Source organism: Cynara cardunculus (assembly GCF_001531365.2).
Source record: "Cynara cardunculus var. scolymus isolate 2C chromosome LG 7, CcrdV1, whole genome shotgun sequence".
NCBI classification, from domain to species: Eukaryota; Viridiplantae; Streptophyta; class Magnoliopsida; order Asterales; family Asteraceae; genus Cynara; species Cynara cardunculus.
In genome coordinates this window covers 2,808,097-2,833,528 of record NC_037534.1, presented here as the reverse complement: position 1 = coordinate 2,833,528, position 25,432 = coordinate 2,808,097, and the positions used below count along the sequence as shown (strand labels likewise).

The 25,432-nt window shown below is 38.4% G+C and overlaps 2 protein-coding genes across 5 annotated transcripts; one reads left to right on the top strand and one right to left on the bottom strand.

The window, feature by feature from the left end:
* The first annotated feature begins 1,268 nt into the window (after positions 1-1,268).
* LOC112515287 (amino acid transporter AVT6A-like) lies at positions 1,269-5,570 on the top strand. The gene is made up of 6 exons (XM_025122007.1): positions 1,269-1,597; positions 1,765-2,241; positions 2,365-2,517; positions 3,392-3,595; positions 3,909-4,374; positions 5,201-5,570. Exons 2-6 carry the CDS (start codon positions 1,809-1,811, stop codon positions 5,337-5,339), a joined length of 1,395 nt encoding a protein of 464 aa, XP_024977775.1. The 5' UTR covers positions 1,269-1,597; positions 1,765-1,808; the 3' UTR covers positions 5,340-5,570.
* A 904-nt stretch (positions 5,571-6,474) lies between these two features.
* On the bottom strand, positions 6,475-24,661 carry LOC112515227 (protein furry homolog-like). 4 transcript variants are annotated; one of them, XM_025121902.1, is made up of 18 exons: positions 24,534-24,661; positions 24,216-24,400; positions 21,482-21,615; positions 21,325-21,370; positions 20,516-20,588; positions 20,369-20,426; positions 19,960-20,055; positions 18,337-18,454; positions 17,974-18,240; positions 17,417-17,518; positions 16,915-17,272; positions 16,697-16,810; positions 15,219-15,841; positions 14,881-15,077; positions 13,386-13,605; positions 13,097-13,216; positions 10,436-11,209; positions 6,475-9,650 (listed from the first exon to the last, which is right to left on the bottom strand). In XM_025121902.1, the coding sequence occupies exons 2-18, from the start codon at positions 24,309-24,311 to the stop codon at positions 6,594-6,596; spliced, it is 6,453 nt and encodes a 2,150-aa protein (XP_024977670.1). In that variant the 5' UTR covers positions 24,312-24,400; positions 24,534-24,661; the 3' UTR covers positions 6,475-6,593. The 4 variants fall into 4 exon arrangements, with proteins under 4 accessions (XP_024977670.1, XP_024977671.1, XP_024977672.1 ...); XM_025121903.1 differs by having other exon boundaries at positions 21,497-21,615; XM_025121904.1 differs by lacking the exon at positions 21,482-21,615.
* Between the last annotated feature and the right edge of the window lie 771 nt (positions 24,662-25,432).

Here is a 25,432-nt window from a genome sequence, read left to right as displayed (position 1 = left end):
ATAAACATAGTCAAATAGATGATGAACATCTCATTTTAAAATACAAAAAATCTAAAATATAAATTTAGATAATTATTGAGTTCTAATAAAATAATAATTAAATTATAATAAAAAAAATTGAATTAAAAAATTACACAAAAACGAAAAAATTTAAATGTTAAATTAAATACTAATATCCATACATTTCTATTAAAATTTTATAATATCTTCAAATTTATATTTTATTCAAAATAAAAACATTATCTTTTTTTTAGAATCACATAAGACCATATTATAACATCGATTGAGGGGGTGTTTGGGATTGTTTATTTAAAACAACTTATGTTTTTTTTTTTTGTAAAAGTGCTTATTAACTTATGTGATATCAAACCAGAGTTTTATAAAAAGTGTTTGGATTAGCTTATAGTAATACCAAACTGCAATAAGCTGATAAGTTGTTTTTTAGTGTTTGACAAATTTTGCTTATATCTATAAAATGACCAAAAAGGACAGGGAAAAGATTGATGTTATCTGGAGAAGGGAGAAGATTGAGATCGATGTTATCTGGAGGAAAAGAGATAGGAATAGAGTTAAAATGGTAAACTGATAATAAGCAGTTTTTCATAAGTCATGACGGATTAACTTATCAAAAACTGCTTATTACCGGTCTGGCACCGGTATAAGCAGTTTTATTTTTTCTTATCCAAACACTAGGTATTAGTTTATCACCGGTGCCAGACTGAAATAAGTCAATAAACAGATACAATAAGCAATCCCAAACACCCCTTGAGATAAATAAAATAAAATAAAATATTAAAATCAAAATGCATGTATTATGTATTGCACGAATAGACTTCTAGTAATAATAATATAATTAAAATTAAAAATTTTAAAAAAATTAAAAAATATTGTAATAGCATCTTCAAAATTCAAGGTCAAATTTTAAAAAAGGAAAATTACTCTGAACTTCGAGAACTTATTTATTTTTGAGATTAAAATATTTTATTAAAATATTTAATATAAAATAAAATAAAATAATTAATAATTAATAATTAATAATTAATAAAATATAAATTTTCTTTTCTTAAAAATATTTAATATTTAAATTATAATCAAACAAACCTTTTTTTTTTTGGGAAAATCAACAAAAGATTTGGTGCTTTTGCACGTATCTTCGAGGACTGTTTCATGTTTTTCTGCCTTTTCAATCACATGAAAATGGGTTTTGGGGTATCTTCACCGTCATCACCCGCCATCAGGACAAAAACCCATCGACAGCGACGTCGGTGGACGGCGTTTTCCGATTACGTCAACAAAATCAATAATTCCCAAGTAGTAATTCCAACCGAATTTCACTTTAATCCCCCAATCACTTTGTATTTCCCCGAATTCAACTTATAATTTTACGCATTTGTTTATTCTTGCGTATACTGCTGTATCTCCTTAGTCTCTATATAAACCCACTTGATAATTGAGCGAAATAAATCTACACCTCCCAATTCTTCTTCAATTCACTGCCGTAATCCGATATTGATTAGGTCTTTTTGTGGGTTTGAGAAGTTCAGACCCGTCTCCCCAAATTATTCAACTGTTCGTAATCGATTTCCGATAGTTACAGGTATGACCTTGACCTTTTTATTGTGATTTTGAATTGGGATTTTTTGTTCTTCAAGGAATTGTGGGTTTGATTCCGTATACATTGTGGGTTGCTTTTCTTTTGATTAATTAATGAAGTTACGATTTTGGATTGATTCTGAATGTTATCTTTCATTCTTTTGGATTCAGTTCTAGGGTTTGAGATTGTAAATTGTAAGAAATTCTAGCTGAAAATGACGATTGGGTCTGAAAAGCCTGTGAAAGAGAAGAGATCAAGAAAGAGTAAACAAGTGGTTGTTGTTGATGAGAAATCGCCATTGTTACCCACCAAGAAAGGTGAAGATGGAGGTTTTGATGAGTTCAATGGAGCTTCATTTACTGGTGCAGTGTTTAATTTATCAACCACAATTGTGGGTGCTGGAATAATGGCTTTGCCTGCAACTATGAAAGTATTAGGGCTTATACCCGGAATTGCTTTGATAATCTTTATGGCGTTCTTGACGAATGCTTCGATCGATCTTTTACTTCGATTCAGTAGGGCTGGGAAATCGATTTCTTATGGAGGTGTTATGGAGGATGCTTTTGGAAGAATTGGTAGAATGTTGTTGCAAGTATGTGTGTTGGTTAACAACATTGGTGTTCTTGTTGTCTACATGATTATCATCGGTATGGCTCGATTGATTCGTTAGTTTTCCTTCATATTTATTTGGGTATTTGTTAATTTTTGAGATTATATGAGATCTTGAATATGTGAAGAACTTGATTTTGATTTGGGTTTGTGTTCTTTAGGTGATGTGCTGTCTGGAACAACTTCAGATGGGATTCACCATGCTGGTGTTTTACAAGGGTGGTTTGGTGTACACTGGTGGAACGGTCGTTTTTTCGTTCTTCTTGTAACCACCCTCGGGGTATTTGCGCCGTTAGCCAGTCTAAAGCGGATAGGTTAGTCTTTGTTCTTGATTGGCAAGTTTTAGGAATACATTTGTTAACATATAATAGTTTCTATTTGCTGTTATCTAATTTTGATTCAAATCAAGATTCAAGAATTAGTCTTTTTCTTCTTGGTTGGCAAGTTTTAGGTATCCGAATGTTAGCAGAATAGCCTCTATTTGCTGTTATCTGGTTGACCCAATTCAAAGATTAACCTTTTTTCTTAAATGGCAAGTTTTAGGAATCGAATTGTTAGAAAGATAGCCTCCATTTGCTCTTACGCGGTTGATCCAGTTCAAAAGTTAGTCCTTTTTCTTGGTTGGCAAGTTTTAGGTATCCGATTGTTAGTAGAATAGCCTCTATTTGATGTTATCTGGTTGGCCCAATTCAAGATCAAGTCTTTTTTCTTGATTGGCAAGTTTTAGGTATCCGAATGTTAGCAGAATAGTCTGTTTACCTAACGCTAGACGGGTAAATGCTTACCGAGTCACTTTCATTACAGCTGAGCATGACAAGAGCTGAAAATCTTATCCGGTAACAGACATAGCAAGGACTAAAAATCTTACGTGGTAAGTGAGGGTGGTGGCTCTTACCCGGTTAGGACTTATCGGGTAAGAAACATTTACCAACAATCTTACTATGACATTTTGATGGACGAGAATCTTATCTGGTAATGTAAGTGAGGGTGGTGACTCTTACCCGATAAGCGCTGAGCCAATTAGTGTTTGGTGAACGACCCCTTAATCTTTTTTTTCTAGATTGGCAAGTTTTAGGGATCCAATTCAAGAATTAATCTTTTTTCTTGATTGGATGTTTTGCTCTGTTGATATCAATTGAAGACCGATACATCTTTCTGTTATTGATTGTGCTTTTCACGGGCGTGCAGATTCACTTAGCTATACATCTGCATTATCAGTTGGATTGGCAGTCGTCTTCCTCGTGATCACTGCAGGAATTACGATCTTCAAATTGGTAACAGGAAGTATTACAATGCCTAAATTGTTTCCCGATATCGTGGACTTCACATCCGCCTTTAATCTCTTCACTGTTGTCCCCGTGCTCGTTACTGCTTACATTTGCCATTACAACGGTATGCAAACTAGCTTTTACTTGCGATTAATGATTTGTTCCCTTTCTTTTAGCGTTGATCACAAAAACGACCAGTTTTTTGATGGGTCTGCTCGATCACTCGAAAAGTGGCCTTTTTGTGATTAACCTTACTTTTTACTAGTATTGTTTCGCTCACACTTTTGCACAAACTTGGGTCTTCATGGAAACAACTGCACTACCCTTTGGGGCAGATGACAGGTCTGCATACTTCTCACCCCTCAAACCCTACTTTTGAGCGGGATATACCGTCTACTTTTGGTTTCTCACCTCAGATGAACTTTCGAATATTGCAGTTCACACAATCGATAACGAACTTGAAGACAACACTCAGATAAAAAAAGTTGTCCGAACATCGCTTATCCTATGCTCGTCTGTATACGTGATGACAAGCATCTTTGGTTTCCTCTTATTTGGTGACGGAACACTTGATGACGTGCTTGCAAACTTTGACACAAATCTTGGAATCCCGTATAGCTCGTTGCTAAATGATGCGGTCCGTGTTAGTTACGCTGCTCATTTGATGCTCGTTTTTCCGATTGTCTTCTTTCCGTTAAGACTGAACTTAGACGGACTACTTTTTCCGCGAAAAGGGGCATTGGTGTTGGATAACTATAGGTTTTCAGCAATCACAATTGGCCTCATTGGCGTCATCTTTTTGGGTGCAAACTTCATTCCCAGCATTTGGGATGCTTTTCAGTTCACTGGAGCAACTGCTGCTGTTTGTATTGGCTTCATATTTCCTTCTGCCATCACTCTTGGGTAAGTTTCCTTCTTTCTTTCAGATCATTATTTTTTTTGAGCTTATTGAAAAAGCACTATTTGGTTAACCACAAGCTAGCTTTTTGAAATGCTGTTTCAAGTAGCGTTTCAATAAGCTTCAGGGTTTTTTCTACCTTTTCTTTTCTTCCAATTACGCCCTTTTTATTTTTCCGGTTACTTTTTTAGCATGTGCTTTCAGGTCATTTTACGTTGTCATCTAATTTATAAGTTGGTATTTTACCAAACATGACTTGTTTATCAGCTAGCTTATTACTTATTCCGTCCCAAAAATAAGTGTTCTTTTTGTTTGTTCCAAAACAAGGGTCCACTGTGAAATGTAATTGTCTATTTTCCAATTCTACCCTTAATTATCAAGCGAGGAATTTATTACACTTTCTATAATTAAGGGTGAAATTGTTTCAGTTAATTAAGTGTAGTACTCCCTCCTCGAAATAAATTTCCACAATAAAAAAGGCACGCCGTTTTAGAAGATTGTAATTATTACATTTTTAATGAATTAAATGACAGTTTTACCCTTAGTAATAGATGGAATAATTAAATTATCCATCTCATAATTAAGGGTAGAACGGTAAAGTATGCACTTATTTTCCAAGAGTGGACATTTATATCGAGACAAACTAAAATAGAAATGTGGACCCTTGTTTTGGGACAAGAAGAGTAATTAGTTAATTGCACATTTCATTGTGGACATCTATTTTTCGGATGGAGGGAGTAGCTAACAGTTAGTTTACCAAAAATAAATAGAATCAAGAACCGTTTTAATATGACGATGGAAATCTTGATGCATTTTGCTTTGGAATATCAGGGATCGTTATGGCATCTCGAGTAAGAAGGACAAGATCTTATGTGTGTTCATGATCGTTCTTGCGGTTTTCTCGAACGTGGTGGCTGTTTATAGCGATGCTTTGACTTTGTTCAAGAAGAATGGAGCGACCCGCGAATAGTGGCCATTTCCAAAGTTACTTCTCATGACGGTAAAACTCGAGTCACTCGAGATCCGAGTTGTATAGATGTGTGCTTATGATTTTGTTATTGTATTGTGTGTTCAATTCAATACACTCGGAAATCGATTTCATATTACGACGCTCAATCGTCACATAAACAATTGTTGTATCCTTTTGCATCGTCTTATCGAATTTGGGAAGGAAATAAAAGAAAAACGGAAATAAAGTTTTTTATTTGTGTTTTTGAGAGGGAATGAATCGAAAGAGAATGGTTTTTCATGCTCTCGACTTGAACCGAAGATGAAAAGAAAGATATTATTTTCATAAATATACCATTTATACTCTTGACGGAGGATCGTGTGTGAATAATAGTTAAGGTGATAATGGGATCTAGAAACTTGATCATTTTTAATCTCACTCAAATTCCATAAATTGCGTTTCTCACGGGAATTGGTCTGATGCATCTCAGTACAACTTATTATTGTTGATCTTCAATTAGAATTGAAAGGACGAAAAGAGTGTTATCTTTCTTATTTTCGTTCAAAAAGGAAGTTTTTTATACAAGGATATTTTTGTCATAAAAGATCAGAAACTCCTTTCATATTTCTTTCTGTTCATTTCTTCCAGCCTTTTTTTTTTATTAACCTGGTTTATCCAACCCGCTATGCGAGCCGACTAATCCTAGGGCGTCCACCCGCGAAGTCACCGCATTTGAACCTTCGTGGCCACAAGGGGATTTGAACCTGGGACCTCAAATCACCTTTAACCTTTGAAGCCCAATCTCAAACAAATCGAACATCACCCTAGTGGTTTCTAGAACACGTGTTTTCTTTTATCTAAGAAAAAAGGTTTCGAGAATATAGTATTGGAGTAAAAGACAGATCCTACTTTTAAATGAGATATACCAGATTCATTCAGACAAAATATTCTAAACATTATAACTTAAACCAAAATGGGCATTTTTTTTTTTTGTAAGGGTGTCCGGGCCAAAGCCCGACTAATCCCCGGCAATTTTGGAGGCTAAACATGGCCCCACTTAAATGTCGCCAACACTCCCCTCCCAGGGCTCGAACTCGGGTTCATGACTATGCCATGCCCAAGCCTTTACCACTAGGCTGTAAGGTTTTTGACCAAAATGGGCATTTTACATGCTAATCAATCACTAATTCTAGTTCAATCATATACAACATTCAGCCAAGATTCAATCCACCAATGTACACAGCTAAAGAAAAACTGGATATAGCTTGAAAAGATTCAAGGGTTGCCAATGGTTGTCACAAAAGGTACCAATCTTCTATAATCCCTTCTCCTCCCAAGTGCACAATTTTCGAGAACCCGACCGAGGATTAATCGCGTGTTCTGCAACGCTAACTCACGAGGCGAAACACCCGACTCCGAGAGGCTAACCTGTGCAGCCAGCATAGACCCTGGTCCGAACCCCAGACCCATGGCCTGCTGTAGCGGTCCACTGCGAGCCTTGAATGATGATTGAGGAAACAGCACCTTGTCCTCGGTCCCACCGAGCCCGTTTTCATACGATGACGGATCGTGGTTGTGGGTCCCGCTTAGCGAGCTGCAGCTCTGCAAAAGGGCTTCGAGTACGCTAAGTGCCTCCCAACAGAGCGTGCTTTCGACTAGTTGGGAAACGATTGCGTACATATGCGGACTCTGTGCAGCATCCATGGAAGTATGTTGAAGTAATGCCTTCATCATTAAGAGGATTACTCGTTGATACTCGACGGGCCCACGCTCGAGAAGCTTGAGAAGATGTCCGAATGCGAGCGCCGAGTGTTTCGGTAGCCACTCGTTGCATAATAATGGCGAGACGCAGGCAAGAAGGTTGTGGATCGTCTTGATATCGCCCTGTGAATAGGCCACGAAAACCGCGGCTAGCTCGTCTAATGATCTGGCTCGACACCAGATGGCTAGATTGGTTGAAACACCACAAGCCTTTTGGTGTGAAGATTGGCCGACAACGGGTTCGTGGTTGAGCTGTAAGCAGAGCCACGGAAGCAAGCCGATGATGTGCATTAAAAGTCTCGTTTCTGGGTACCCAAAGATGGAATCACACGAGTGAACCGTTATCCGTGAAAGAACCTCGATTGACACGCCGTGGCTCACGGTTGACATGAGTCCTTTAAGTACGAGCGGCTGGACCCCTTCGAAAGCCGGGACTTTCCCGCTCGATGGTGAGGTTACACCAGGGTTCTGTGGCTCGAGTCTCTGGAAGTCGGTGTCAGCAACACTATGATCGAGCTCGTCTCGTGGCATGCTCGAGAGGAGAACGTTTTCGGTTGTTTTGTCACGAAACGATAAACGGTCAATAACACGAGAAAAGAGCTCGAGTACCTGACAGTACACGTGGACAAAATCGGTGTGCATCATAGCGACACAACCCCAGAAAAGCTGGGGGTATAATATCACCTTTTCAGGCTCCATATTTTCGACCATCACTTGCAATGTCAAAAGGATCTCCATAACAAACCCCAAAACCGAAGGTACGGGATTCGCTAGGCAACGATGGAGGCACCAGAGAAGCGAGACACAAGCGTCGTTCGTCACACGGGGCCGCAACGCTCGGTAGATTTGGTGGGACCGACACGAAAGGTGTCTCGAGGTGCACTCCATGGCCCACTTGAGCGCCTCGGCTCCCCAAGTTTCTCGGAGGTCACCCTGGAAGAAGATTGCATCCACCATGCTCTGCACGAGCGCGGACAAAAGCGCGGCGCTCGGGAGCTCGATTTTCACGAGCGTCGGGTCCTCATTTTCCCACATCATGCTCCCCCGTTTCGATTGAACGTATTTAATCAAACTCACGACCTGCTGCTTGTTCTCACCATCACTATTTTCAACATCGTAAAGCTCCAAATGACGGCCGGCAAGCGAATACAGCAAATTAACGAGCAAATGCTGGCAGTGTTCCAACACAATATCTTCCGAGCTATCCATCGAGACAAATGTGACGTGAAAAAGTAATGGTAAATGCTCCCGGAAATCTTCATCGTTCTCATAAGCAATTTCCGCTAGCAAAATTAATGCGATATCAGCATGGGTTAACGAATGCTGCTGATGACCTTGTAAGGCTGAATGAAGTTCTTTAGCATTGACACCGTGAGTTCCGCTAGCCGGATGCAAACCATCGATTTCGGAATTTGGAGTTTCGATGAGATAATCCCCACTATCTCGAGAAACATGACGGCTTCTCATACTTCCCGTTGAACTTCGGACCCCCATCAAAGGCCCCGACATGTTGACTAAAGCCGGAATGAGTTGACCCGACCGCCCAGCGGTTACAGGAACCACGTTCATCTCAGGAGCCATTGGAGTCAACGGACCCGACGCACTCCGGCCACCGACAGCTGCTGTTCTCCAGCTTAAGCTTCCGCTAGTATTCCGTAATGGACCATCAAGAGACCCTCGAACCAGTAACGGTGACATATGAGGCTGGTTATCCAAAACCGCGGCAATTTGAGCCACGGCTGAACTCTGAGAAAACTCCAAAACATAATTTCCGTTTGGTTCACCCTTGTTAGCCGTTGGTCTGAGTGGTTCCAAGCTATCCTCAAGCATACGTTGAGCCAACTGATAAACCAAGTGGTCTATGGTGCCCTGTGGACATATCCGAGCTAGATATAAGCTCACTCGTTTAGCAACCGAGAAATACGTAGCAAACGCGCCACTTATTTCAGCCGAGGCATTCGAATCACAATCTTCTATTCCTTTCGTGATCAAAAAATCCAAAACCGGCCGTATATTTCGGGGCTTACTGGCAATCGTACTCCAAAGCTTCTCGATTTCATCCGGAAACTGATCACCATGCCTCCATGTCACATAATACAAGCTTTTCAATAACCTTTCACTCCATCCTGAATCTTTAAGTTTCCAGAAGTTGAGGTTTTCGATCCACGGAGCCATGCATGTTAAAACCTGATGTTGAGCGATTATATCGACCGCATCCAATTGCCGCTGCATGATTTCTTCACAAAGAAGCTGGCTGAGCTCGGGATGATCTTTGGCAAGTTTGCACGACAGTTTGTACTGAAATTGTTGGTAAGAATCGGGAAGATTTCCAACGACTGCAGCCCGATAACTTCCTGAGCCCTCGATTTTATCTTCAGCCCATTCACGGACTGATAGTGTCTCGAGCATCTGTAGGGCATCATCACGAATCTGTCTAGATGGGTCGACCACTTTGTAAAGGATGAGACTCAGAAGTCGCTGAATTTCGCATTTGGGTATCTCTTGGCGCATGTAGACTTCGGCCAAAACACTGAAGTAGCCATCAGCTATGGCGGCATCAGAATAGTAGCACTGAAGGACCAAAAATAAGTCATCAGTTGCAATCGCAAGTGACAGTTTTAATAAATCCAAGTGTATGAAGTACTCCCTCTGTCCCAAAATAAATGTCCACAATGAAAAAGGAACAGTTTAGAGATATGTAATTCATACCCGTTTCAGTTAAACTGGGGTCTGTTTGTTAGCAGCTGGATGAGCTTAATGGGACGCACAACTTATTCGGTCAGCTATACATGACTGTTTGGTAGTAGCTTAATGATACAGAAAGGCTTATTCAATAAGCTTCTAGAGGAAGCTTTATCCAGAAAGCCAAGTTTGTTCCAAACCAGCCCTTCCCAATTAAAAAACATGTTCGTTCCATCTATGAAAAAACCTTCCCAATCTATACAGACATTAATCCACAGAGACAGCTTATTAATGACAATGTACCCATATTAATGGAAAACAAACCAAACAGCCCTAAATGACAATGTACCCATAATAATAGAGGGAGCAATGAATTTCTCCATCTCATAATAAGGGTCCGTCCCAAAATAAATGCCCACCATGGAAAAGACAAAATAGTTTTAGAAATACATCATTATTACACATTTTTCAGTTATAACTAAATGACAATGATACCCTTTAGTAATAGAGGGGGTAATGAATTCTCCATATCTCAATTAAGGGTAGAATTGGAAACGCAGGTATTTACTTCTGAAAGTGGACCCTTCGTTTGGGACAAGCTAAAATCGAAATGTGAACACTTATTTTGGGACAGAGGGAGCAATATTTTATGAATACGGGAGAAGATATCTAACCTGATCGATGCAAGCAGGGAACAAATCTAAATTGGTAAGAAGAAGATTCTTTAACGCCATTTTAGCAAGGGAAACGCGAAGGTGACCACCTCTGTTCCTATCACGTCCAGTAGCTCCTCGACCGCCTTCTCCTGTGTATTTAGTATACGATGGAGTTCGTGGGTCAACCGGTGAATAACCGAACGGGGCCCTCGGTGCAGGCTCGATGAAGAGACTATTGATCCAAGATATAACACGGCCGCTCATTTTTCGTGCATTATCATCAAAACAAGGCCCATATAACAAAGAAGCCATAGCATTCATGGAAGCCCATTGAATGGCCTCAACTTGTTCAGTAACTTCTTTATCGAACGAAATTCTGTCTATGGAGTCTTTCGATCGAGAATGCTGACTAGACTTGTAACGTTCAACTTCACGTCGATAATCGCTTGCACTATCCTGGCTCCATGTGCTACCAGAATCATCACACCATGAAAGAAGAAGATCAAACAACCGTTTTCTGGTTTTAGGATCAAATTTCTCTGATTTAGACTCCACAAACTCGGGGGCCAGTGATCTTAGTACACATGCAAGTGAATAACGAAGAGGTTGCATTTCTTGGAAGTTCTCAAGAGGTGAACTCGAGATTAATCTGGTTGTTTCATCAATATACTTCAAATAGTGGAGGCGGAAAACCGGCTTACGGCCTAGCATGCCAGGCCAAATGTTCTCGGCAACAGTTCTATATATGTTTGCAATGCGGATTCGGAGTTCTTCACGGCGAAGTTTTTGACTCTGCGTCAACACAAATAAGATATTTATATCGTTGGAACCAAATGAAAATGCATATGATCCTAGTATTCACTCGAAGCAGTTCGTAAATGATGTAGCATCTCCCAACAGTTTCTCCATAATTTCTCCAAAATGGGGAAGCAAAAATTAAGATCTCTTCAATTCCAATAGTTTCTCCATTTTGGAGAGTCCAACATTAATTATATTATTAAAATACTCAATGATAAAAAATAAAGTCCCGACTCTTCATTTAATTTATTTTGGCAAGTCGGGGAGTTTTTTTTCTTTAAATATATAAGTCATTCTCTCTCTTCCTCCATTTAATTTGTAGAATTTTCCCTCTCTCTCCTACTTCCTCCATTTTGGAGACGCCGTTGGAAGAAAAAAAAGCATAAAAACTCCAAAATATTCTTTTTCTCCATTGAGCTGTTGGAGATGTTCTATGTAGACAATAATGATATTTTGCATGCAAAGAAAAACAAACAATAAGCCCAAAACATCCAAATAAGCATAATCCCTTTGTCTATCATATAGCAGAAAAAGTAAAGTGCAATAGAAGTAAAGGGCTTCTCAGATAAAAGTGATCCTAGTGGTTGAGGTAAGGTCTCGTACATCCTAACTCTCCCAGACCCTACTTCCGATAAGGATATACGTAACATCTTAGGCCAACCGTACCAGATATAATTCCGCTTTGTCCACACACCTGGACTCACGGTTTTAGAAGCGTCTGATAGAGGAGGTGTCCAGTTCCTTATGGGTGCGTTTGGTGCGCAGACAGGACTGGACTGGACAGGACGGGACAGGACGGGACGGGACGGGACGGGACAGGACAGCTGTTCAACGTTTGGTAAGATAGGACAGGACAAGACAGAACATGCTAAAATGACCAATTTACCCCCAGCAAAATTGTTTCAATTGAATCAGGCGCAAACATGAATCAGAAAAACACAATTGCATCAATAGTCATAGTTAAGCTAGAACACAATTGAATCAGAAAAACACAATTGCATCAATAGTCATAGTTAAACATGAATCAGAAACACTAAATCGCCGAATTATAACAAGTTTAAGAAACCCTAAATCGACTTATGCAAAATCGAGAATGAAATCAGAAACCCTAAATCGAGTTATGCAAAATCGAGAATGAAATCAGAAACCCTAAATCGAGTTATGCAAAATCGAGAATGAAATCAGAAACCCTAGATCGAGTTATGCAAAACAGCAAACATGAATCGCCGATTGATGAAGGATAGGTAGGGTGCGATGGTGTACCTGATGTGATACAGGGTGCGATGGTGTACCTGATGTGATACATGGTGCGATGGTGTACCTGGTGCGATGGTCGATGGAAAGGAACTCGTCGATTGATCGGACTGCCGTCGCCTCTGCCGTCGCCGGTCGCCTCTGCCGTCGCCAGTCGCCTCGCCGGTCGCCTCTGCCGTCGCCGGTCGCCTCGCCGGTCGCCGATTGATGAATGGAGGTGCGATGGAGAGGTAGGGGAAGGCGGGAAGGAAGCGATGGTGAGGGTAAACTAGTAAAAAATAGCCTGTTCTACTTAGTTCCAGGTGGTAAGGTAGAACACCCGTGTCCCATCCTTGTTCATGTTAGTTCTACTTAGTTCCATTTAATAACACACCAAACATGGGACAAGTGTGTCCTGTTCTGTCCTGTTCCACCTTGTCCCACGCACCAAACGCACCCTATAAGACAATTTTCGTTCCCCTCCCCAACCAACGTGGGATCTTATAATAAATTGGGTTCGTTTGGTTTGGCTTCTCGGATAAAACAGGGAAGGAGAATGAGGTTCTAAACAAAATTAAACATCTTATCAAGAGTAACCTATTAATGAGATGATGACTTCTATTAAAAACATTAGTAATAGTGTCATACCTTCCATTTTGGTTTTCCGTCTGTTTCCAAAGAAATTTCGTCCATAAAAGATGCAAGCTCGCTGAACATTATTTCACACACTTCCAAATGTGAGTGCCCAAGAGCCATAGTTGCCGCATGCTGAAATCCAAGAAAAACAAAAGGAAGAAAAGTTAGCTCGAGCAATGAGTGAAAATCTTACTACTTCTGTAAAATAGACAATTATGCCTAACGGGTGAAGATGGCCACTAAAATGGTGGTTGATATATGTAAAAGAAGATATATCAAGTTGCTGGCCAGTCGTACTCACTACATGTGCTTCAGAACCAGATTTTAGCGAAGGAAAGATAAGATGGAAGAGGTCTCGTGTTGTTGCTGCACTAGCTCCTTCTCTTCCAGGTGGACATGAACAAGCAAACATAGCATACATGAGCCACTGATCGAGTTTGCTGTCTGCTTCCTGAAACTGATGAGCCCTTCCCCCCAATTCAACAGGTGTGATGTGTGCAAGACGCTGAATAACCTCAGACCTGACAATAAAAATATCTGGATTTTAGAACCAAACCAAAGGAGTCCAGTATATGTATATGGCACTTGGAGATGAAGTTTTTTTTTTGGGGGGGGGGGGGGGATAAGATGTATACAGACCTGACCTTTGTCCTAAAGAATAGAGCGGTTGTCTCCCTGACAAGCCCCGGCTAGTGAAATGTGTGTGACAGGGAGATTAATAGATGCACTAAAATATGAAAGCCTAGATAAGGGTGAACAACAACAACAGAAACTAGAAAGAGAGAGACACATATGTTAAATTTTGAGAAACTAGATAAGAGTAAGCAACAAGGATATAAATAGAAGCAAGTACAGGAAAAACATAACCAAGGTGTGGATTTGAATTTTGACCGATTGGGGTTAAAAAAAAGAAGCTGGAGAAGATTATAAGCAAAGACTCCCTAGTATGAGCATTGCAAATACGAAGAACAGTACGGTCTTTGAGCTAAAAAGTCACTAACTATACGATCATGTGCTGCAATGCTGATATACGTTAACATTTAAGTGAAGGTTCTTTTTTCCCAAAACAGGCCAATTGTGTCTATGGAAATCGAAGGCTTTGCAACACTTTTACTAACCAGTAGACACCCATTTAGAAGAATTGGGACCAGACGTACATAATTTAGAAGAAACTGGGGAGGGTAAAACATACTCCCTCTGTCCCAAAATAAATGCCCATAATGAAAAAGGCACACAGTTACGGAAATTTGAAATTACTACACTTCTTATTAACTAAATGACAATTTTAGCCTTAATAATAGAGGGAGTAATGAATTTCTCCATCTCATAATTAAGGGTAGAATTGGAAAGTATGTACTTACTTTTAAAGGTGGACAAAAATAGAACTGTGGACACTTTGGGTCTATTTGTTAGAAGCTTAATGGGACTCGCAACTTATTCAGTCAGCTATACATGATTGTTTGGTATTGGCTTAATGATATAGAAAGTGGCTTATTCAGTAAGCTTCTAGGGGGAGCTTTATGCAGAAAGCCAAGTTTTTTTTTCCAAACCTGTCCCTCCCAATTAAAAAACAACGTTCCTTCCATCTATGAAAAACCCCTCCCAAACAAAAATCTTCCCCATCTGTACAGACAAATTAATACACACAAACAGCTTTATTCATTAAGGACTTAATGGAAAACCAACCAAACAACCCCTACGGAGGGAGTAATACAACTTCAGCAGAAATTAAAAACAAAGATAATAATAGAATATCAAATAAAGCATAACGAAGTTAAGGTAGGAATTTTTATTACTTTGCTTCCTGAACAGACTGCGGGCATAGCACTGCACCATACTTGACAAGCTCACTAAGACAACGAGCCCATCTGTTCTTATCCGGGCTTTCAAAAAGAATAGATTGTAGTGTTGCATCAGGAGGTACTACATCAGATTCTCGTCTAAGATCAAAAGGACGGCCAGAATCCCAATAGCAGCTTTGAACAATGTCATCCTGTTTTACATGGAAGTTTTGAGATTCAACGTTCACCAGAAAAAACTTAATAAAAATAACAAGCAAAGAACAAAACCTTTTCCTGTGGTACACATAATTACAGATATAAAGTAAATAAGGTAAGAATCAAGTATAACGCACCCCGTTCTCTTCTAAAACATCGATTACAAATATGGGTTCGGCTTCATCTTTTAGGAGATCTGATCTTTCATATAACGATAGGTTTCGAATATCATTCCGTAGAGCACGAACACAGCGAAGTAACTCCAATGCTGTGTGCCTGATCTGACTATCAGCAGAACTAAGAAAAATAAGGCCAACTGCATCAATCTCCGAAGCACGATATTCTATAGGTTCTCCAGGATGGAACGAAGATCTCTTAAATCCTTGTTTTTTCTGCACATGCTTTGCATCCAAAGCATCATTTTCAACGTTATCATCCGAGAGACAAGCTCTCCAGAAACGCAGGAGTTCCAAAAGACGTCCAAGTGATGTTTGAATGAGAAGAGGAAATTCATCTGGCAACCGTAGGATGAAGTTTGCCATACCTCTCATAACTGCAAAGCGACGATGGGGAAGATATCTCACAATCCGATTCAGTACTTGTACCGCTTCCTCACGAACACCAGGATCGATACTTATTCCATGCTGCGGTATTATCTCAGTGATTTTATCTGTCCGGCCAACTTCTTCAATCAGGTAAGGTATGCACTTCAGAACCGAGCGAAAGAGATATCCTTGTGATTTTTCCTTGGTAACAGCATCTGCGTAAGGAATGGTTTCTTAGAAATGAAGGTATTAAAGAAGGGATCATCTTCAAAACAGAAGCTTTCTGCCTCTCGAGTGTACCATTATGGGATAAGTTAATAGCAATTAATGTGCAAATTCAAGCAATCACAAATAATGTAGTGCAAAATTATGATCATTGGCAGATACAATGCTCATCTTGAGAAGTTACTATATCCCACCTAAAAGGATAGACTTTTGTAGGCTCAAATATTATGAAAAATACTTCGGAGCTAAACGAGGGCATAAAAGTCGTCTACTGGTCAATCACGATAAGAGCTAGGAGGCCAGAAATACTTTGGAGGAGGCACGCAACAAATGAACATCAGAGATTTGTTTCTGAGCACATTGTCTTCTTTTCATTGAAAAACTATGATGAACCATACATGGTTAAAGTTATAGCAAGTAAATAAAGAACTATAATGACGGGCAACTTTGATTTCACAAAACAGGAAGATCATGAGATATTGCTACTAATGGGCCGTTTACCAAACGTCTACCAGGTGTCACTTACCAAACCGGGTGAGCATGGCAAGGACCGAGATTCTTACCCGGTAAGCGAGGGAGAAGACTCTTACCCGGTTAGCGCTCCCAGGTAAGAGACGCTTGCCAACAATCCGTTTTGATGTCCAAGAATGTTACCCGATAAAGTAAGTGAGAGCGGTGACTCTTGCTGGAAAGCACTTATCTGGCAACATTTTGGTAAACGTCCCCTAAGAATCTATGCTATCATTTGATAGAATGATGAAGAATCACATACTCAACAATTTAATTATACAAGAGAGATCTGACTGGCAATGAAACACACAAATTTGTGATTACATGATTATTACCTATAGTCGTCTTTGAAGAAGTGAGAAGAGCCTGACTATAAGCACGATTGCATGACCTCAAAATAGACTCAATTGCAGCCTTCACTTTTGGAACATAATGGCCTATGTCATGAGCTGCCCATGTAGCACAAGTCAAAGAAAAAAAGTCATAACAAGATCTTAAAAAAATTAAAATTTTCACAAACTGCATTCGAACTTAAAAAGGATTTATAAATCACCATGAAGGATTTCCAAGCCAACATGTTGGCTTGTTGGAGACATTGCAATGGCAAGTAATGCACGAAGGCCAATAACCTTTGCTTCACTTGGGCTATCTTGTTTCAACAATTCCAAGATCACATGGTTCATAGAAAAATCGAGGTTATGTTCCGCTATAGTAACACAGAACTCGACAACTTTATCATGTTGTACATCTTGTGTAAGCATCCCTTTCCTGAGAATTGTCAGAAGCTGTGCTGTCACGCTGTCCAAGTAATCCCATACACGATTTGGTGGTTGGGAGTTCCCGTGAACACTTAAATAAAATCTTAAAACACGATGAAGACAGTCCAGAGCCATGAACCGGTTGTTCTTGTCCTGTAAAATAAGCCTATATTATGTCACCAGATGAAGAAAATGGAGGTGATCTGAAAAGGAACACCTTAGAACTACGTGCAGTCTAAATAATATTTTTGTTGTTCAATGGTCTTAACTCTAAATTTCGAGTTAAAATATAATTACCCTGAGATGCTTGTACAGTTGCTCCATATGAGGACCAAAGTTATTGAGAAAAACGACAGGATCACCAAGACAGAGAAGCAAAGTCACCAAAGGATAAGCAACCTAACACAAACGAGAAGCAGCATGGTTATAAAGTAAATATAAGAGAACCAAGTAAAGTTATACTTTTTGCAAGTGGGATCTTGCCGGAAACAGCCTCTCTGTCTCGCGGAACAAAGGTAAGATTTGCGTACATCTTACCCCCTCAGACCCTACCTTCGAATGGGATATATTGGGTATGTTTGGTTTGGTTTGGTTCAAGTATAGTTTTAGAAAGAAACAAATCAAGGAGAAGTTGCAACACAACCAATGGGCAAAAATAAAGTGAGAAAAAGAAATAGAGCTGTTCACGGCCCGTTTATAGGGTGGGTAATGGCAAGTTTTCAAGCTCGTACAGAAGGGCTCTGGTTTTCTATATTAGGCTCGTTGGACGAGAAAAATAGGTTAGGCCCAGCCGGCCCAAGCCCGCAAATGATCAGCTCTAGAAAGAAACTATGGAGCATTAAGCATTTACTTACAGCTATATGCTTGCTCTGTTTGTCTGTCCAATGCATGAGTTGCACTCGCATTCGTGCAACAGCTTCATACCAGAGGCTAAGTGCGGGTTCTACACCAGGAGGCGGCCAGTTACCTTTACCACCATCCGCAAGCGGTGCTAAAATGTTTGACAGCATATTGCAAAGTGCATGATGAAGTTCACTCTTTCGTTTATGAGGCGCGCGATTAAGAGGATTGGCTTTTGCCACAAAGGAAGCTGAGCTGTTTAGACCCCCCTCTGTTTTGACCTGGCGGAAGCCCGCAAAAGGAATTGAACGTATATTACTATATGCTTTTACAAGAAAACAATTGCAAAAGGAAAAATAACTGTATTTAGCATGTACCCCAAGCTTTAGGTAGCGCATTCCATTAATGATACTAAGTGTTTCACTTCGAGCACCACTGGTATCAATCCGACGAGTATTCAGTTCCATGAAAAAGCGCTCGGTTACAGAACTAAACCTATCAAGGGACAGCAAAAAAATTCTCAAATAACTGAAGAAAGCATGCATGTTTACTTTTACTCGAAACATGCATCATAGCATTCCATGGAAAGGTAATACAGCATAATATAAATTGTGGTGCTCTAAGGATAAAAAAGTTTAATGGTCTAAGTTAGGAATTTAACCAAACCAAACGAAACGGGACCGGTATATCCACCCATAGGTGGGGTGGGTTAAGATGTACGCAAACCTGACGTCTACCTAAAGAGTAGAGTGGTTGTTTCTGTGACAAACCCCGGTTAGTGAAAGGTGTGTGAAAGGGAGAAAAACAGACATGTTAAAAAATGGAATGTTAGATAAGAGCAAACAACAACAATAAAACTAGAAAGAGAGAAAGACAATTATGCTAAAATTTAAGAAACTAGATACGAGTAAGCAACAACAATATAAATAGAAGCAAGTACAGGAAAAACATACTCAAATGTGCAAATAATACGACCATAGTCTAATTTAGGTTTTTCGTAACCTAGCTACCGACTCACTGACCCTATTCCCTACCATCTATGTTAGGAATCTGTTTAAATTAAAAAATGCAGTACAGCTTTTAAAAAGGCAAGTGAACTTTGTTTGGAAATGGGAATGACCAAATCCCCTTTGCTGCATCAACATGTATTCCTTTACATTATGTGCAAGCCATCAGCATGATAGCTATCACTCATTTGTCATCGTCTCCCTGGTATAATAAATAGAGGATAGTGTTTATTTAATATGACATAATCGTAATGTGCAGTTTAGAAGAAGAAACTACACGTTTGAAAGATCAGTGACAACTCTCTTCAACATGAAAAATTGAAGGCTAAGGGTTCGTTTGTTAGCAGCTTACTCACAACTTATTTGGTCAGTTATATATGATTGTTTTGATAGTGGCTTAATGATATAGAAAGTGGCTTATTCAGTAAGTTTTATGCAGAAAGCCAAGTTTTTTTTTTCCAAATACGCACCTCCCTATTAAAAAAACACGCTCCTTCCATCTATGAAAAATCCCTCCCAAACAAAAATCTTCCCAAACTATACAGACAAAATTAATCCACACAGAGAGCTTTATCCATACAGGACTTGATGAAAAACCAACCAAACTGCCCCTTATTCTTTTACATAGGAGTACAGTGGATGTTTGTAACAAGGTCTGGCAAGACCGTAAGACCTTTTTAACCTGTTTAGTAGAAGTAAGATTTGTCAACAGAGCTGTACCATAGACAAGGCGATACAAGAAATAACTTATAAACCACCTGATCAAGAATGGATACATAGAAACAACAAAAGCTTAAGCATGACGTTTATTTTTTATCAAACTCAAAAAAATCCGTTCCTTTTTTTAGGAAGAAGACATTTGTGACAAAATCAAAATAAAGAAACATATGTTGGTACTTTGTAATGAACTTATGATCCACCAAACATGCCTCACTAGCAAAAGGGGAAATTAGGTACCCTTCATTCTGTCATCAAGTTACAAGTACCAATTACCTGATACGTGATAGAGCACCCAGAAGTTGTGCAACTAGGTCTAGAAGAAGCCCACGCAAATCGACCAATGAAGGATATTCAACCTGACTAACAACCCTGCAATGAACAGTATTTCAGCTTTTACTGGGTGAAGTATCCGAAATAGAAACATTGTTAACTATGCCACATGTCTTAAGCTAATAAGCTCCCACTTGTATGAATATATACAATAAGAATTAGAGCATACAGCTTGTTTTGTTTTCACTGCAAGATATTCATCTATAGCAACACACCAATGTAATTATGGCACTTGAGTCAACAAGAAGATATACCGACTACGTTCACATCAGTCCTCAGTGATGGCTTAAAACACAACGCATTTAGAAATTGAAAAAAGGAACTGAAGCTTCTAGAGCAAACTTTCGATTACCTGTCAGCATTTATCAGCCAGTCGAACACAAAGTTTTCCAGTCCAATCCAGAGTTTTTCTGTGCAATCATGGCAAGCACATTCTATCTCAGAATAACCACAACCTAAATTACAGGAAAAAATGAGATTAATCATGCAGATGCTGAACCTGTAAGTCCTTCTTGTGGACAACACTCCACAAAGCGAATACATGCTGAGCAAAAAATGCACTCCACTGCAAGCTGATCCATTCAATGCAATAAAAGTTAGCTTTCTTAAGCAAAAAGATGTGGAACACTTAACAGGAAGAATGAACTGATCATTTAAACCATCTATTTCATGAACATGTTGCCTGGGATAGTAGCCAAGAAGCAAATAAGAAGCAGCATTTACAAATATGGCTAACTTACCCACCTCACTTTTTAGAGTTCATCCAATCACGATCATAACTACATACTAATCTATAGCTTTTAATATGGACAATAGATGATGTAATAATATATCAGAAATGAGCATTCCTCTGTTCATGCTTTTCTCACATTCAGTCAACTGAGTTAGCCCAACTACTGTCTTCTAGTTAACAAGCTTATGTATAGATAAACAAAAGGCTAAATAATGATATATTCTACACAAGGTAAATAACCGTAGCAGCGTTTCAGGGTCATGACTATGAGCCACAAACCCCCCACAAATAACATTATACTACCACACTAACATGGTAGGACCTTTGTAACTCCACCAACCTATGCCACACATATAAGTGCAAATACTCTAGTGTATATATCCAATAATGAAGTTTTGACCTGAAGAAGCTCGTTACTTAAATAAATAGAGACAGAAATGCTAAGGCTCTCAACCAAGAAAGCATTGATTAAACGAGCATTTTTGTGGATTGTTCCTTGTCATGCAATATCTACAACTATACATCGAGTTCCCTTGGAAGAAGATATCAACATATATATATCAAGTCATACGAACCTTTCTCTGGAATGTAGATGCATCATTTGCACCTTTTGGGGATTCACTGCAAGGAAACAGCAAATAACATGATCAAACTCCATTTGTATGGACTAATGAAGCATTTTATCTTAATGTATTTCAGCTCTCTCGACCAAATCAGGTGGCTAAAGAATACAATTTAGAGGCCCACGTTTCTCTCCATCGAAGAAGTGCTTCAAGAAGAGGTACAGGTGTGTGTCGTGCCACCATAGCTAAGGAATCCAATACTTGCTCGTAGGCAGGGTCTGATGGCCTAAGGTATTGTCCATCCTGTAGTTTCCAACATTTGATTAAAGAATAATTGATGAAGAATTGTCCAGAAAAACGAACTCTTGGTTACAAGCAATAACATGCATGGAACAAAAATAGAAAAGCATTTGTTTTTAGAGTTGTAAAGGGAATACCATCCAAGTATCATGCCATTCATACAAACCAAAAACCATAAACTACAAGAAAACCAATCTGAACTTTTTTCTTTTTGAATCCATGGTATCAACGAGGTTCAGCAAAGCACCCCGCCCACATAAATTGGGCAAACCTCCCCACTTCCGGGAGGCAGGCTGCGCACATTCGCATAGGGATACTCCTCCATGGATTCGAACCTGGGTGACCCTAATGCTAAGCTTTAGGCACCGAGTTTAATTATTGAATTCTGAAAGCAAGTTACATCGTTACACGCTATAAGACTCGCACTTCAGCAGCAATAGATATACATCCATAGCACACATGTGGTAGGCCATTCAGCTACTTATAGCTTGTACAAAATTTTGATAAAATGAGATTTAATTTATTCCCTTCATGGAAAAAGTCTAAGTTCGGTACTAGAAATTTCAAATGAACCAATGCAACATATCAAGAAAAATTGGCAAGATAAAAAAAGATGTCAAATTTACACATTCCTTCCTAATCCTTAGGTCTCATAGGCTATAGCATATATCCAGAAGGATCCAAAAGATACAGGCAAATAAAGAATTAATGACAACTCCAACATTGACTCCACTCTCCTCAAAGAGCATATTGAGTTACATAACCAAATTTGGACCCACACAATCTAAAATAATAATTCCATATATGCTTCTCAAAGAAATGGTCTACCAAAAGTCTACGAAGGTCTTTGGACGTCATAATGCCTTCTTGCCATGAAAAAGAAAGCCGACCAAAAGAAATGAAATGGTAAACTACACACTTGCAGAATCTTGAGTGTCTACTTAGAGACTACGTTATTTTTTTTTTGATACCTACAGTTACAATATCCGCTCACTACCTACACATTATCAAAATTCTACATGCTAATATCATTTCTTAGTTTCTTTACACCTACAAACATTCCAATAAATAACATAGAATATGGGTAAACCATATATGTTAACATGGCCTTATCCTAGTTAATTAACCCTTTCAGTTCAAATCTATATAACCCATACTCATGTTTGAGTTGAAACTATAGAACAAGGTCTCTGGTGTTGTCTACAGATGTTAACCAAAACCAAACTTGGCTTAGTGAGAGGCAAGTATCATTAGCCAAGAAAATTGTATATCTAAAGCATTCCATTGTCCATATTTCCTTTTTACATTTGATTTTGTATAAAATATAAATTATAAGACTGTTAAAATTACTTAACTGCGAATGATCACCTAATTTAGTTCACATTTTTACTCTTAGTCACACCACAGAATTCCAAATGGATATGCACTTGATCCAGAATCTATGATAGCACATGCGTGAAAAAATAATTTACTTCACAGGAGCATTTACCTCGACTTATTGTAGTTTCAAAAAGGGGGAAAGAAGCACAAATTGGCAACTCTTATATGATAATCTTCGGAAACCAAATTATGAACTCTCCATACACAGATACACGTGTATGCTACCCCAATAAACTGTAAAGGTCTTAGGATGCACTATATTCCATGTGTAACATTATAAATATTTTTGGGGTAACATTATAAATCTTGTTGGGGTCAATATGCTACCCCAGTAAACTGTGAAGGTCTTAGGATGCACTACATTCCAAGTGTAACATTATAAATCTTTTTGGGGTCGATGATCCCCACAATAAAATAATGAATGAGAGTTCTTTTTGTCAAAAGGAAACTGTTATGATATTTAGAATAGACATAACAGGGATCCTAAAGACGTTGGGTTGTTGTACCTTGAGCAAATACACTGTAATTGATTTGAACAAGACGGAATCAGACTTCTAACCGCTTAAACAGCCACTACTACCACACTCAAACCAAATGTCCCTGACATTTGCTAGATCTTCCCAAAGAAAAGCCCCCAATGGCACCCGAGGAAGTTGCCGTACATAATATCAACCTTCCTTCAAATTTGTAAACTAAAACCATCGAAGGTTCAAAATTGAATCAAAATAAATTTGGCTTTCCCAGACCCACAATCTTCTATAAATAGTCCTCAAATGAAGGCACAGTGATACTAAAGATCTTCGTTTCCCAAATGATCGGGAGTCGGGACAAGGACGGACGACATGAAGAGGCAACCATGGGGGGAATTGAGGGCACTATCCAAATGAAAAAGTCTGAACTTTATAAAGTACAGAAGCTTCCTTTCATGGGTTACACCTTCAAGCACTCAATATTACCTAAAAGTATCTAGTATCTCAACATATCAAACTGCCTCCTAGTCCTTTCTTCTCCTTCCCTATTCATGCAACAATATGTTATTGCCTTCAATTTCCTACTTTACCCAAACCCAGAAAGCGATTCCATCTTTACATCAATTCTTACATGATACCAGCTATATCTACAAGCCTATATCACCTATAACCTTCTTATTGAAACCAAAAATTCTCAACTCATAATCGAAAATTAATCATAGATGTAGATGTAATTGAGTGAACAATCATCACCTGTGCTTGTGCTGTTTCAATTCGACGCCTCGCAAGTGGAAGGAACCGTTGCAGCAGGGCATCAACAATAAGCTTCGCCGCACTCCCCGCCTTCATCCTTACATAAACCCCCAAACTTAGATATCAATTTCTGCTTCTTCTACCTCCAACTGAACAGTATTCACTTCATAATCGAACTTACGATCCTGAAAAAACACCCAATGTTGTTCAATGAACTATTTAAAGCATTTTATAAAGTATTTAAAGCATCAATCATACATATGAAGTTAAAACTACATCATAATCTAAAAACCCCAATTCTTCCGAAATCTGAAGTACCTCAAAATCCCTAAAAGCAAAAACCACAAAGCTATTTTCGTGGTCGTCTAAAAAATATTCTTGTTTGTTCCCATGAGGTCTGCAACTTCTTGTTCCTCTCTGTCCATGTGATCTCGAAAACTCATCAATCAAAAAGTTTAACTACAAATTTGTAGCCTTTTTCACCATTGATGACGACAGCAGAGCTCGTCCATCTCATTCCTTTGCCAAAGCGTTTACCTTCAAATTACCAAATTTACCCTTAATATTGAAATTATCTGTTCTTTCCAATTACATTATCTTTTCATGTTAATCAATATAAATTTTGAATTATTGTTATTTTTTAATCAATTATACTAGAAGATTATTCTAGTAATACAACGAGATAAATCTTGATTTTAATGTTTAGTTTTTATTCTTTGTCTCTATCGATATAATACGATTTTACGTGGTTTTGAAAAAATAATAATGTTTTTATTTTTAAATGAAATATAAATTTAAAAATAACATAAAATTTTGAAAAAAGTAAATCGATATTAATATCAAATTAACTATTTAATAGATCTCGTTTTTTTGGTGTAACTTCTGTAATTCAATTTTTTATTATAAATTAATTTAGATTTAATAACAAAGTAATTAATTTTCGATTTAACAATATAATTTTTTTAAAAAGATAATAATTAAACATTCTGTTAGAACTCAATGATTATCTTAATTATATTTTAGATTTTTTATATTTAAAATAGATGTTTATCATGTATTTAATTATGTTTATCCGCAGTTAGTTACACGAATTTAAAAATGGAGCTTTAATAAATTGTACTTACGTATAATTACTTGTAATCTTGAATTTTAAGTAATATGTTTAATAAATTGTACTTACGTACAATTACTTGTAATCTTGAATTTTAAGTAATATG

Bases quoted from the DNA above. Each gene is read 5' to 3' on its own strand.
- LOC112515227 (XM_025121902.1), bottom strand. From the start codon at position 24,311: ATGAAGGCGGGGAGTGCGGCGAAGCTTATTGTTGATGCCCTGCTGCAA. The intron at 13,217-13,385 runs GTGAGTACGACT...CTTGGATTTCAG, and splicing joins CTGGTTCTGAAGCACATGTA to CATGCGGCAACTATGGCTCT. The intron at 11,210-13,096 runs GTATGACACTAT...GTGTTGACGCAG, and splicing joins ACGGAAAACCAAAATGGAAG to AGTCAAAAACTTCGCCGTGA.
- LOC112515287 (XM_025122007.1), top strand. From the start codon at position 1,809: ATGACGATTGGGTCTGAAAAGCCTGTGAAAGAGAAGAGATCAAGAAAG. The intron at 2,242-2,364 runs GTATGGCTCGAT...TGTGTTCTTTAG, and splicing joins TGTCTACATGATTATCATCG to GTGATGTGCTGTCTGGAACA. The intron at 3,596-3,908 runs GTATGCAAACTA...CGAATATTGCAG, and splicing joins TTACATTTGCCATTACAACG to TTCACACAATCGATAACGAA.